This window comes from Stigmatopora nigra, chromosome 7, assembly GCF_051989575.1.
Source record: "Stigmatopora nigra isolate UIUO_SnigA chromosome 7, RoL_Snig_1.1, whole genome shotgun sequence".
NCBI classification, from domain to species: domain Eukaryota; kingdom Metazoa; phylum Chordata; class Actinopteri; order Syngnathiformes; family Syngnathidae; genus Stigmatopora; species Stigmatopora nigra.
The window spans coordinates 5,090,001-5,104,953 of NC_135514.1; the positions used below are offsets into that span (position 1 = coordinate 5,090,001).

Here is a 14,953-nt window from a genome sequence, read left to right on the forward strand (position 1 = left end):
CAGACAACATCATCACTGCTAGATGCCGTTATTTCCCCTGAGCACACATCCTGGCAATGTTAGAGCATCTTTCTTTTAGTATTTCACTTCACCTTTGATGAACTAAAATCCACATGAAAACCAGCCAGTTTCTTTCCATATTGTTTATTAATCTTTTCAAGAAAAAACACTGCAGGACGATAACAGCAGACTCAAGTACACACAATATATAACACAAACACAAAAGTTAAACCTGCACATCTATTTTGTTTCAACACATAACTTTTTTTTGCTGGAGGACCTCCTAAAGAGTGAAATATAAAGTTAATATGTAATGTTTTAAAGCCTGCACTTTCCAAGCTTTAATGATCTTGTTATCTAACTAAATTCTTTAAAGCATTTAACCTTATTGAATAATGATACTACTATATATACAGAGGGAACAATAATGCATGCCAAAAAAAGCCTGGTGAAGTTGTCTTCTCCAGCATAATTCACTTTGTACATTCTCTCTTTGATTTAAATATGTTTATTTCCTGCCCTTATAGGTCAAACTCTGGTATGACAAAGTGGGCCATCAACTAATAGTCACCATACTAGGAGCCAAGGACCTTCCACCCAGGGAGGATGGTCGACCCAGAAATCCTTATGTGAAAATCTACTTCCTCCCTGACAGAAGGTAACCGCCAGGTCTCATTCGATTTCATGTTAATGCTTGGTGATAAAATTTGCTGACTTTTTCTGTGTTGTATCTGTCATGACTGAAGTTTTCTGATTGTAAATATCCATGTTATTAATTCATCCAGTGACAAAAGCAAGAGAAGAACAAAAACAGTAAAGAAATCTTTAGAGCCAAAATGGAACCAGACCTTCATGTATTCACCGGTACATCGGCGGGAGTTCCGGGAGCGTATGTTGGAGATTACATTGTGGGACCAAGCCAGAGTGAGGGAAGAAGAGAGTGAATTTTTGGGAGAGGTAAGAAAAAAGACACCAGTCTGTAAATCAGGGGTGGCCAAGTCTGGTCCTCTAGAGCCCCTATCCAGTCTGTTTTCCATATCTCCCTCCTCTACCACACCTGACTCAAATGATCAACTCATCAGCAAGCTGTCCAGAAGCTTGATACCAATCCTGATTATTTGATTTGGGTGTGTTGGTGGAGTGAGACATGGAAAACACACTGGATAGGCGTTCTCGGGGAGCTGGTTTCCTTTTCTGCTTTCATTTGACCACAGTTGGGTGAATTAAATCAGTGAGAATTACCATTATTTTGGAACATTAGGTTGACACCTAAGTGTGACCAAGTCACATCAGCCAAAAAAGCACAGCCAAATATTATTCCGTTTGTTTTTATAATACAGTTTTGACTCCATTTGCGAAATTAATTGGTTCCCGACCTTTTTTTTTTTTTTACTTTAAAATTTTGTAAGTAGAGGTGTACTTTTTATGTAATTCATTCCATGGCCCTCACACAACTACCAACTAAACCCTTGAAACTTGGATAGTGGTTGTTGTGAGACAGCCAATTGAATGCTTTTATTTTTATTGTTAAAATGAGCGTGATGAAATGAGAGCCCAGTTGAGGGTAGCGATGTTCTAAAGTGAAAATCAGTCCATCTACAACAATATTTCCAAAACAAAATAATGGATAAGGAAATGCATTTACTTTTTCGGTGATTTCGAAACTTGGATCTTTTTCGTGTGTCAAGTCTCCCATTTGCATACAAAAAAATTGTAACCTGAAAATGTCATACCTAGAGGCATTTGTAAGCAGAGGTATGACTGTATGTCTCAATATGCTGTGCATATAAAACCTTATTTCTGCTGGAAACACACTGTTAAAGTTGAATGTTTTTCCAAGAGAAAAGGATTTGATTGAGTCTCTAAGCCAATGTTGACCTTTTCATATGATTAGATACTCATTGAACTGGAGACAGCCCTTTTGGATGACGAACCTCACTGGTACAAGCTCCAGACCCATGATGTGTCTTCCATTCCACTCCCCCGCGCCTCCCCCAACACCCAACGAAGACAGCTTCATGGAGAAAGCCCAACGCGACGGCTTCAGAGTAAGGGCTGACTCTTGCACTCGTCGTAAAACCTTGCTAATTTACAGTACCATCACAGTTTATGTGCTGTCCATCTCATCAACCATGCTGCTTTTGCTTTTGCAGACAAAGGCTCATATTCATACTCAGGTAAAGGTCCTGCACTCTTAGGTGGCATCATTAATGGAGCATTTGAGTGTTTGCTGCTATCCTCCTGAATGATGCATTCCTTATGTTTGATGATGTGCAACATGTCTATTAAGGGCACATATGTCTGCTACCTCATTTCTGTTTGTACGTGATGAACTGGATTGTAGGTTACACCTCTTTTTCAATCCATACAAGGTAGCAGACATAATAACCCCTCAACAAAATTGTCTCTACCTATTAAATATCTAACAGTCCCCACCTTGCAACCTGCTACATTTCCCAGAAAAAAAACTGCATTCAAACGTGGTGGTGTAACAATTATATAAAATTCCATTCAGCCCATCCTGATTGATATAAACTTTCTTTTCCTTTGTGATAATAGCCCAGACAAATAAGTCCCTTGAAATTCAATCTTATTTTGCTGTGCTTGCATTTGTGTGATTGGAATGTGGATGTTGTTTAAACTGGTGGGATGCAGTGAGCATTTTATAGTGGGTCCAGTAAAATGCTTTGAAAAAAAATTGTAAAAAAAAATGTTTTCCTCAGTCGTCTTTTTTTGTTACCTATATTTAAACCGAGAGGACAAGCTTAAATAAAAATAATGTTTCCTGTGATAGCCTCTGTTAGAAGGCTTCTACTGGGTACCCAATGGTCACCAAAAAGGGGTGAGAATGCTGACACACATGAAAAGTTTTGGGACAACGTGAGGTCAAAGGTTGGGTACAGCATTATAAAGTATAGCCCCTTTTTTCACAATAAGAAAGAAAAATATTTACTTGATTCTACTTGGATATACAAGCACCCCCTTAATTTGTGTGTCTGTCCAATGGATATTAATTTCTATTGCATTCATGCAGGCATATCTGATTTTTGGTCTGCAGAATTTGCATGCAATTTTTCCTCCACATATTTTGTAAATTATGTAAGCCCTCAGCCAAACACAATAAACATATTTTATTGTGTCCTATAATACATTTAACACTTTTCAAATTTTAAATCTTAAAGGGTCGCAGAGGATAAGTGATGGTGAGATATCTGACTACGATTGTGAAGATGGTGTCGGGGTAATAACAGGTAAAAGTGTATATTCTGATTCTTATACCTGGCACCTATTTACATTATACCTTATGTATGGATTGAATGTATAATTTAAGACTGTGCACCCAATATCAGTGTCTGAAGCTGCAAGGAGAGGGCCTTTTATCTCCCTCTTCTCTGCAACTCACTGTATGTTCCTGCCAATGCTACGGTGAAACGCCCTCACTGAACATCAGAGTTAGAGTCTGAACTGTTATAAGATAAAGAGTGACCAACATAAAAAAACATACTGTCCTGATGAGAAGTACTTACAATGTAGGTCCTTTTTTATATTTGTTCCTTTTGCAAACAGAAAAAAACATTCATAATGTGCTATAACACGGTCTGTTTCAGCCAATACTACAATGTAGCATAGTGACATATTGGTTAAGATCAAGGCTTTAATCCCAGGCTCGGGCCTGTGTGGTGTTTGCATGTTCACCCCCAGCATTTGTGTTTTCTCCGATAACTTTGGTGTTCCCCCACATTCCAAAAATGTGTATGCTAGGTTGATTGAGCAATATAAACTGTTCTCAGGTTTGAATGTGCGCATGTTTTTGTCATTGCGATTTGCTGGCAACCAATTAAGGATGTCCCCTGCCTGCTGCTCATAGTAGGCTGGGATATGCTCCAGTGCCCCCGCGACCCTGGCGTGACATGGAAAATGAAAGAATGAACGAATGCATGCCATAGAAAATGTCATCCTGTGTGCATTTATTTGGTCAAATTAACAGGGAACTCCTCCACAAAGCTTTACAACTAAAAGTTAACATGCTTAGAAATAAAAAAAAAAAATAATAATAACCAACCTATGTTCACCATTTTCACAGACTACCGACCAAATGGGAGGGACTTCCAGAGCTCCACATTGTCTGTCCCAGAACAGGTGATGTCTTCTAACCACTGTTCCCGGTCGGCCGAAATACATCGAGCACGTTCACGCTCCCCAAGTGTTCCCCCACCTTCCAGGTAACTATAACACCATTTGAAGAATATGTTAATTTCAGGTTTTTTTTTTTTATGGGAATCTTCATTTGTGACCATGTTTCTAACAATCCCATGAATTGTTTCACTTTCTTTTTCCATTCATATAGCAATTATATTTTATAAAATATATTGGTTAATTATTTAGAGATAAGATGTGCTAAATCAAAAACAAATGTTTCTGTCTTCTGTATTATTTATGGTCGATTTTTCAACAACAGTGACTTTTTTTAACTTGAAAACAAGGGAGTGTCATATAACGCTTTGCAGATTCTGAAAATATGCCAAGCCTGCATACAATACCAACATCTCACATGAGAGGAAACGAGACAAGTAAAATGTTATTTGTCATAAAGATATTATTGTCGAAGTGCCTTTCCATAGCCCTGGCCTACTCAGACCATACTTACATTCCTCCTTTTTGATCATAGTTCAGATTTTCCTGGAACCTGCTCTCAAAAAAAAAAAAAAAAAAAAGAAATAGTGTTTTGTCACCTGCGGACCCCTTTACTTGCGATTGTTCATCTTCGTTTCCTCTTTGACACCATCTTAGATCCATCTCTGTCTTCTTTCCTTCCTCCATGTCGTCGCAGCCATTTTCTCACCCTTCCTCGAACCAGACATACTCAGACTAGTGATGCTACTCAAAAGGAACACAGGTAGATGCTGACCTAATCGTGCATGTTTCAACACAATTAACTACAAACTCTAGCTCGATACACAGTCTTTTGTTTTCCTAGTCTTTTTCGAGAAAACTCCCATTTGACTATGGATTACTTTGCACTTACAGTATGGCTTGTTTTCTTTGAACAGTGTCACCTTCACTTGTTAAAACCAGCTTTTTTATACATAAACATAGTAATATATACATTTCATCTTATTATTGTAACCTGATTAAACCAAAAGTAGATGCTTCCCTATTGATTGTAGTTACAGACTTAAAATAGACAATTTTATTTCCATCAATTACGTTGGCTCTCTAAATGATGGAGCACATGCGACACTTTTCAATAAAACTGATGAGGAACGATTACCAACCCAATACTTTACCCGTCCTTTATCAGCATTTCATTTTCAGAATCATCATTCAGTATTTCATTCATTAATTTCCCACAGTACTTATCCTTACAAGAGGTGAGGGGGTGCTGGAGCCTATCCAAGCCAACTATGTGCACAGGTGGGGGACACCCCAAATCAGTTGACAGCCAGGGTGCAAGGAGACAGACATTGGATCGGAAATTTTTTTTTGTTTGTTCTAATTCGCGATTTATTAACAAAGTAACAAATAACTAGTGGTTTAGTAATACTAAAATGTGTTTAATAGTACTAAAATTAGGCGGATTTTGCGGAGGGTAGAGAGAGAGGGACCAGGGGGGAGACTTTTTGCATGGCTACGCGCTCGTAACATAACATAAACAAATTTAAATGAACTTGGATTACTGTGCAGACACACTGAAAAATAAGTTTGATCTCACTTTACACTTAACTTAATTCTAATTTTGTTTTAAGTTTTGATACCTTTCTTCGTTGGCTTTATTTGCCCCGCCTCCACCCTGTCTTACAGGTGCAACCTATCAAGGGTTATTTGCTTTTGTCTACCCTTCAAAATATTTCCAAAATTGTGCACACAAATGTCCTCACAATAGGATAATGCACGACCACTTGCCAACGAGAAGTAGTTTATACGCCATTCGCACTGACTAACGGAACAAAAATGAAAAATTGCAATGCTCCGCCCAGTGCTCTTAGAGACATTACACGAGGGGGTTGCCACCAGAAAGACAGTGCCCATGATGTTCTTATGATCAGCCTCTCGCCTCCACTGTATGCTCGTAAATCAAAATCTGTCTCGTATCTCAAGATAAATATTTTCCTAAAATTTTACTCGTATCTCAAATTGCGCGTATGTCGGGGCAGTCGTAAGGTATGGCAGTACAAGGAGACAGCTTTTTTTCCAATGAAAAAACTCGGCATATATGTTCATATGTTGATATTCTTTGAACGCACGATTACGCAGTTTGACCACGTAAGTCCCATATCCTGGCCTAACCTTTATATTTTTTTGGGGTGTCTGCAAGAATGAAACAACGCAAGGCACAACCCAAGGACTCCCTCTTTTAACAATTGCAAAATATCTCTGAGTTCATTTTGCATTCATGAAGAAGGAACAAGGGTACGCAAACGACTAGCAAATGGAAGCTCAACGGTTCAAAGCCAGATTGTAGGAAGAAAACCAACCAAATCTCACCAGTTGTGATATTTTTTCCCAGCCGAAACCACCGTGTGTACCCAATCTGCCGTGAGGAAGCAGTCAGGTTACTGCGTTCCACTAGGATGTCCCGTGCCTTTTCTGAGGGCGCCTACTCTTCTGACTATGACTTCGAGAGGTATTGACATGCAGCGTTGCTGCATCTGTGCATCTGTCATCTTGACGTCTTTATTTATATAACCGTGATGCCAGAAAATGATATCCTGTTTGATATCGGTTTCTGCCGAAGAGACATCACTGCTCCAAAGTTGTGTAATTGTACGTGAGTGGTACACAACTGCCTCTGTGCTTGTAGTCCGAGGCTTGGAGCTATTCATGTTGCTGTTGTCAGCTTTTGACTTTTCAGTAAATTGCTGGCCAGCACGTGACTGTTGCTTTGTGGATGTTGTCATGTTTTCCTGTTACACATATTATGCAAGGAGGCGTATGCCTATAAAGGCTGTGCATAATTTTTAGTGTACTTCTTTATATTCTATTGATACCTACTTTTTGTACACCATTCGACTTTCCCTTGGAATTCTGGTGTCCAGCTACAATGTGATAATGAGTTGATAACACCAGTATTTGCTCAGGACCCTTGCCAGGGCCCCAGTGCGCAAATCCAATGAAATTTTCTCTCGCAAAATCATTGTAAATGATCACTCAATGTTCAGCAAACCGTCTTTACTGAAGTGTTTCAAAATTCTTGCAACGCTCAGCTGGACTTAGAATCAGCATAGAAAAATCATTAACAAAAGTGCCTTGTCACTTTTTATTCATTTATTTATTTATTTGAACAGTTTAGCACGGGACGTGTTTATCTGCATATGGGCCTGATGCCCCAACTCCATCCTGATCCAGTTTGTTTGTCAGTATTCAGTCAGATTAAAAATGAGTGAAACTTGCTGAGGAAACTGAGAGGAGGAAAAATAATATTGTATGATATGGACAGACGTGAATAATTTTTATAAAGTAGGGGACTTTTTGTCTTTTGGCAGGCTTATTTAAATGTGCTTTCTGGGAGACATGCAATGAGGACTTGTGATAAAGTGCACTGCCACAAAATTGCCCCAAGACACAATTCTTGGGACTCAAAGCACAAGCATTAAAAAAATTAAACACATCTATATATTATACCAAATCGTGAATATACCTCGTAAAAATAATAATCCAATTTAGACCAATCTGAACTGCTCAATTTTATCTTGGCCATTACTGTGCATAATTTTTCAAAGCAATAAAGCCTTTTAAAATGACTGGTTAGTTTTGCCAAGATTTGTAAACGTTAACTTTTGATAACAAGCAAATTCAATTCAAATCTCATCTCATCTCATTTTCTGAACCGCTTTATGCTCACTAGGGTCGCGGGGGGGTGCTGGTGCCTATCCCAGCTGACTTCGGGCCAGAGGCGGGGGGAGCCTGCAAATACCAGGGCACAAGGAGACGGGCAACCATTCACTCTCACACCCATACCTAGGGGCAATTTAGAGTGTCCAATCATCCTACAATGCATGTCTTTGGAATGTGGGAGGAAACTGGAGAACCCGGAGAAAACCCACGCAGGCCTGGGGAGAACATGCAAATTTCACACATGTGTACCAGGCCTGGATTTGTACCCAGTACCCCAAAGCTGTGAGGCCGACACGCTAACCGCTGAAAATATTTTTTACTCTCCCTGCCTAATACAAAGCTAAACCCAGAAGTATTAAACTTTGTTTCTAACATTAAGTTTAAGATGGATTACTGATATTCATTATTTGAAGTATTACAATGTATTAGCCGACATGCATGCTCATGAACTAAATACTATTGTGTTGTATCTTCATTTTTTTTTTCATTTTAATGCGTTGTTTATTCATTTTGTGTTGTGTTTTATGTGTTAATTGTTAATAACTCTGTTAATTCTTATTCTTTGTGTATTTAGTTTAGTTTTAACAGCTCCTCAGACTGTTTGTGTACCCTGAGTGCCAAAATGCCTCTTTTTTTGCTGGCAACAACAACTCAATGTCATAACCTCACGGTGCATAACAATACCTCAAACATTCTTCACATGAGCACTATAACACTTGCATGAGCACACACTTCAATACATTGCACACCACCTTTATGTCACCACAGATTCTCTGTAAGAAACTCCAGCCATCAAATGGCAGAGCCAAATTCAGTAATTCATATATGCCGGGAAGGCTTCATTGTTATATTTGTTTAATGTTTACTGTTATTTGATCCGTAGAAAATACTTCAAAACTCAGCTACCAAGTTATTGAATTGTCTAATGGTATGTTTTCACATATGCATTGAAGGACCCCACGTTTTTTGTTCCTTAATGCTTCCAGTTGAGTTACAGTAACAAGAATTAATTTGATATTGTGAACCTTGAATGTATTTTTATTCAAGTTTTCATTTATTGTCATGGAAATCTTATCATTAGTGCAACCCTCTTAATGTGGATTCTTTGTCCTCTCTTTGGAAACCATTTTTTATAGAATCACTAAATTTGCCAAGTGAAAACTGCTGGCTAATGGCAAAAACACGTGTGGTCCTTACAGAGCACATGACAAACGACGGTGTGGTCCATAAACAAATGCACCCATCGGAGGTTAACCAAAGTTATCCACACTGACCTCCCTTCCATCCAGCCCTTCCCTGCCCCATGGGGCCCCACTGAGTTCCTGCCTATCTCTCAATAACTTCTATAGGAATCACGGAGCCATGGATAGACACGAGTATCACAGCAGGTCCCGTTCTGCAGACCAGCGGCCCACAATAGAATGGCCTGCATCCCGATCACGCTCCACCGAACGCCCCCACGACTCATCGATGATGAGGTCCATGCCGTCTCTACCATCCGGGAGGTCGGCCCCTCCCTCACCTGCCATGACGAGGTGTGACGCCAGATTGGATCGTCAACCTGCTCATCACAATTTCAGATTTTGACCTTCATTAGACATTCCTAAGCAATTTGGGAGGGAGAATCGATTTAGGATTTTTTTTTTTCATCAAAAGAGATCCAGTCAAATTGATATGCTGCTAACCAGAAAATTTAGCAAAAGGGTAAATTACATGAAAAAAAATTGATTTTAATTAATAAATAAATTAAATCTGCGTATTAGCTATACAATCTTCAATATATAAGAAAACCCTCTTGAAAATTAATTCCTACATTTCCTACTAGCAACGTTTGGATAAACTAGAAGCAGTCATTTACGCACAAGCTTCACCTCACCTTGAAACCAACTAACCAGACGAACACTAACCGAATGGGGGAACTAATTTTACCATCAACCAACACACACAATCACAATAGGTGCTGCCTTTCCTTCTTTCAGCCAAATGCACTCACCTTACCCATTTTTTGTTGACCTGATTACTGATGCTGCATTTTATTTAAATGTCTGAAGCACGCTAATCCTGGCACCAGATACCGTGCTCATTAATTTTGATTTTGGACACACTGCTCATACACCTGCGTGAGTATAGCAGTGTTGGGCCAGACCTTTCTTTTGATTTATTACTAACATCAACTGACTGATGCTTTTTTACCCCCCTTTGATGGCATCCCATGTTTGTTTTTCTATGTGATTTGAGTTCAAACCCTTTTAGAGATGGTTCGAACGCATGGTCTGCTGATTCTGCATTGAACTTTTTTCTTTCTGCAGCTTGACGACTGACCGCACATGCGTTTCAACGCCTCTTTTTTGTTTTGTTTTGTGTTTTTTATTTTTTTTTGCAGCTCAGTTCTTAACAGTTGATGTGTCCCTTTACCCCCATGTCATATGTCAAACGTCACTGATGCATAACTACATTGAATTTTAGATTGATGGTTGTGTTGTCAGCAATCTCATGTGGGATATAGTTTGAGCAAAGTAAATCTTTGACTTTAATTGTTGTTTACATTTACATTGTCAGATTAAGGACGTCTAATATTGATCATGTATTTTTAGAATGACACTATGATGTCACTTATTGCCTCGAGTCAACCAACATCCTTAACTTTAATGGGGGTGCCTCATCTACGACAAGTGGCATCCTTAGTTTTTTTGTCTTACCACTTTTAACCTTTTTGTGTCATGTAGGGCGCACCCTCGTAGCGGATCCGTCCAGACCAGCCCAAACAGTACGCCAATGTCCCACAGACGAGGTCGGCAACTCCCTCAGCTTCCATCCACAGGGAAGGACAGAAGTAAGTCTTCCTATTGTTTTTTTGCGGGGGTGAAAGATAAATGCTTCTTGTGGTCTGAGCGATTATACCTGAAAGAACTTTCCCTTGTAGAAGATGGAGTCGAAGGGACTGAGCCTTGTGAAGGTCTGTACCTGTGTGTAAAGTGTTATGTCTTCAGAGTGATTGGGTTGGGCCAAATCTGGCGCTGAAAGCAAACAAAACTTGGTGGTGGTGGACATGTTTGACAGTACATAGTGTAGTGTAAATCTTCTTTCATCTTATTGCTGTTCTTCTGTGTTGGATCCTACTTCTAGTGCTGTTTTGAAATGTGTCTTGTTTTGGCAATTTTTGGCAGGGAATTTCGTAAGACCAAATGTTTGGTCTGACTTACAGTAATTGGAGAATAAGACTGGGTGGGACAAAGCTTCTAGGAATCCAAAAGCACAGACAGTCCTCTAACACATGTCAAAGCATTACCGAGTCTCTTTCATTATTGTCAGTGTTCGTTAGGGATCCTCTTGTCGGCCCTAAGCAGCTCATTTCTCTGTTGTTCTTTCTGTCCTGCTGTTCTTTGGAAATTCTTTCCAAATAGTTTTTAGTATTACTCTCAATGTCTGGAACAGTTTCTGGACTATTCTTCTCCCTATACCGGCATGTTTGTTGTTTTATGTTTCTTTCAACAATACATTTTAAGACATTAGCTACTTTGTATGTGTGGACCATTCCATTGCTTATTGATCAGAACAACAAGCAGGGCCAGACTATGGCAATATTTCACACTGGAAGCTTTTCGACCATTCAGACCACATATTCTCCACCCCAGTTCGCTTTCCCTTCCCTGCTCAAAAAAACAAACAAAAAAAACCCAGCATATGCTGGTTTCTGCACCAGCAAGACCGGCACCAAAACTCCACAAATCATCCCCAGTTCAAACTTCTCCTTCCCATGCTAAAAATCCAGTACGTGCTAGTTTCTTTACCAGTCAAACCAGTACCAAATTAGGTTATGTTAAGAAATCCAGCAAATGCTGGTGGTTTCTGTACCAAAATACCAAAAAAAAAATCAATTAAAATATTTGTTAGTATATTTCTTTGTATTCACTTAGTATATTCAAAATATGAATGATTTCTATTCACTATAGCATTTTAAGATGTTCTCATTTGCCTTCAAGATATGAACTGTTTTCATAGTGTAGCATCGTGAAGTTTTCACAATGTTTGAAATTGATGACACATTTTGTGCCGCCGTCTGTGTTTCCACCAATAGCATTTTGTACTGAAAAGATTCAAGGGACGCCATTAAATGGGAGGAAAGGCAAGTCCTTTTGCATTTGTGATTGTGTGGGATTAATTCTATGAATTTGTGTGTGGTATTCACTTATCTCCTCTATTATCTATACGTACTTCTCTGCATCTGATTGTGGAAAAACAGACATGATTACGTTAGAGGCATGCATGGTGATCTTGTGTTTTAATTGTAATGTCATATGGATAAAAACTTTAATTTTGATCACAACATCCTAGTTTTCTGGACTATAGCAAATCCTCAGCGTCACTTTAAAGGACAGCTTCAATTCTACATTACAAAACACTTAAATTTGACTTGGATTACTGAATGCACAAGCATATATTAATTTTTTTCATCTTAGGATATCTACTGCTTTGTTATAGAAGAAATATTCGACAATAAATTTACATTTGTTTCAGAAGTTTATATGGTACTACACCATGTGGCCAGGAGATGTCGCACTAGTCACAATGAATGCAAACATTCCAAACGGCAACGGAGCTGTCCATTAGTTTGGTGCTGAAGTTGAAAGGCGCCTCCATCTAGTGACTAGTCTCACTTTACATTCTAGTTTTAACCACCTTACACGTACATTTTATTTTAACTTCAAGTCGTATGAAGATGGATAAAAATCACCTTATTTTAGGACTTGAACCAGGGTGTTATTGTCAATATATTTTGTGTGTGTCTCACTGTAGAAGTAACTTGGGAGGACCAGCAGCGAGGGCTTAATGGCTCGCTGTCTGATGAAGGGATGCATCCCTCCCTCAGTATCACAGGTTTGTTGGTCTGGGTGGACTTTCTTCTTGGTGTGGTGTCTTATTTCAAGACTCTTTTAACTCAATTTAAGTTGACATACTCTGCGAAAATCCTCCAATAATGTCAGATGTACTTCAGCTGTTATTGTGGGTGGCAGGGTACTTTTTGGATTAAGTTTTAAATGTAACCAGGAAACAACAGGGTGGTAGCTTTTGGTTTTAGCTGTCCTTTTGGTGTGTGTTTGTGATTTTGCTGTCCTGCATGGAGTTTATGGATTTGGATGATAATTCCAATAAAACGCGGGATTAGTGTTTATCATGTCTGCCTCAGAGTTGTAAGATTTGTCTTGTAAGTATCTTTTCTGGACGTTTTGTGTGGATTTTTGCATGATATCTCTTGACTTTTACTTTTGTCTTTTAGGTTGTTTTATCTTTGATCTTTTTATGCACCTAAAACAAGTTTTTTTCTGTCTATGGAAATGTGAGTGTGAATGCTTGTTTGGATCACAGATGAAATGTACAGTACAAGTTTGTGTACATCTATACATATGATTATTGATTGTACGTTATTTGTATCATATCGATTATACACAACTTTCCTCCACAGTTTCCAATAGTGTTTCGGACACACATACAGTTTAAAGTAGTGATAAAAGGTACTTAGGCACATCACAATTAAGAATCACACATGTTTGAATTTATGTAAGGCAATGCAAACCTTAAATGTTTATTCAAATAGCATACTAAGTCAAATCATCCTAAACAATTATGGTTGGATATTAAATAGGAACAATGGACTAGAGGTCAAATGAGTGGTTGATGATTAAAACACATTTATTCATTGATGGCAAATCAAATATTTTCCTGAAGATTGCAGGATTGAAGTTACATTTGAAGCTGAAATATAAAAGTCAACAGAGAGGGAGAAAAAGGTGTGAATGCACAACCTTAAAGCATAGCAAGAATCCACTATTTTTTTATTAGTTAATACTTTCTGCAGTAATCTCTCATTTAATTTCTCATTGTATGACGGTTCTCTTTCTTTTCATTTTGACACTTTCCTGCTTATAGCTCGTCTTTGTATATCTCCTCTTGTTTTCCCAACTTTTTTTTCCAGCTTTCACAAAGTTAAACCTTTACAGACTTGATTAACCTCTCCTTAGATTCTAGGCCAGCGGGGTCAAGTTTCCATCCTGTGCAGTATATTAACAAGACTAATTTATTACAGCTTTTTTCCCTTTAAAGCACAATTCCTATTCATCTCCGTAATGTGTTGGAAATCTAAAATTCTACCTCAGTTTCTTACAGCCTCGCGTGCACTTACTCAAATTTTGATTGTATGGCCATTGTGGAGTTCTTGTGTTCTTGTATGTTTTTGTTTTGAGTGTTATATGTTCAATGTTGATCATTGTTTTGTCATTGTTGTATTGTATTATGTTGTTTTGTGTGCCTCCCCTTCTCTCAGCCTTTATCTTTTTCACCCTGACCATTCAAACAGCGGCCTTTCTGTAAGTGGTGGTGTCTCACACCCTATAACTTCAATTCATCTCCTTGTATCCTCTCACTTCTACCTTCCTCTCCTCTGTCTGTCCATTCTGGATGTGATCTTAGATGATACTGCCTCACCAAATTGGACAATCTCAGGTCTGTCCTTTCTTTGCCATCAACTTCCTTTTCTATTTCTGCTTGGACTGTGCCCACACATACAGACACAAGAATTCCTCTGGCTTGCTCATATCACCAACTTCTTTAATGCTTTGCTCGTCATTTTATCCCCCAAGTGTTCTGGTCATAATGCTTTTATTTTGTTTAGTGTTTATTATTTAGTTCTTTTGTTTGCTTGTTTGTTTTGGGGGTGTTTTTCATTTGTGGTCTCATTGCCTCAATAACCAGTTCCTTACTTCAATGATGTCTTAATAAATGTGTTGAAGTTTACATCACCTGGTCACCTGAAAAAAATGAATAATAAGTTTAATAATGAAAAATTGCATCCAAGTTTGTTCATGTTAATGTTAATTGAGAGAAGGTAGCTAGATTTTATTACCAAGATGCCATGATGGGTAATGCAACCATATTTGCTTCTTCCAGTCAGCAGGAATTGGAGATAATGATGACATAATCAGGAAAATGAGACTTGGTATTTACTACGGTGACTATAAGAAGAAAAAAAACTAAGTCTGATTTGTCAACAGCTTTCCCAATTTTAAATTCTTATAAATAAGATGAAAAAAATATATGTAAATTACGCCCTTTCTCGATA

The 14,953-nt window shown here is 38.4% G+C and overlaps 1 protein-coding gene across 35 annotated transcripts in view; it reads left to right on the forward strand.

The window, feature by feature from the left end:
* rims2a (regulating synaptic membrane exocytosis 2a) overlaps positions 1-14,953 on the forward strand; it is a 99,044-nt gene that overhangs the window by 60,279 nt on the left and 23,812 nt on the right. For 15 of the 35 annotated variants that reach the window (XM_077721422.1, XM_077721427.1, XM_077721444.1 and 12 more), the window contains 8 exons: positions 528-658; positions 786-957; positions 1,895-2,048; positions 3,183-3,251; positions 4,085-4,223; positions 6,509-6,625; positions 9,186-9,371; positions 10,563-10,669. In XM_077721422.1, coding sequence (XP_077577548.1) covers positions 528-658; positions 786-957; positions 1,895-2,048; positions 3,183-3,251; positions 4,085-4,223; positions 6,509-6,625; positions 9,186-9,371; positions 10,563-10,669 — 1,075 coding nt within the window. Of the gene's footprint in view, positions 1-527; positions 659-785; positions 958-1,894; positions 2,049-2,153; positions 2,178-3,182; positions 3,252-4,084; positions 4,224-4,831; positions 4,898-6,508; positions 6,626-9,185; positions 9,372-10,562; positions 10,670-14,953 lie in introns of all 35 variants that reach the window. The other 20 variants (XM_077721421.1, XM_077721424.1, XM_077721411.1 and 17 more) reach the window with 6 other exon arrangements.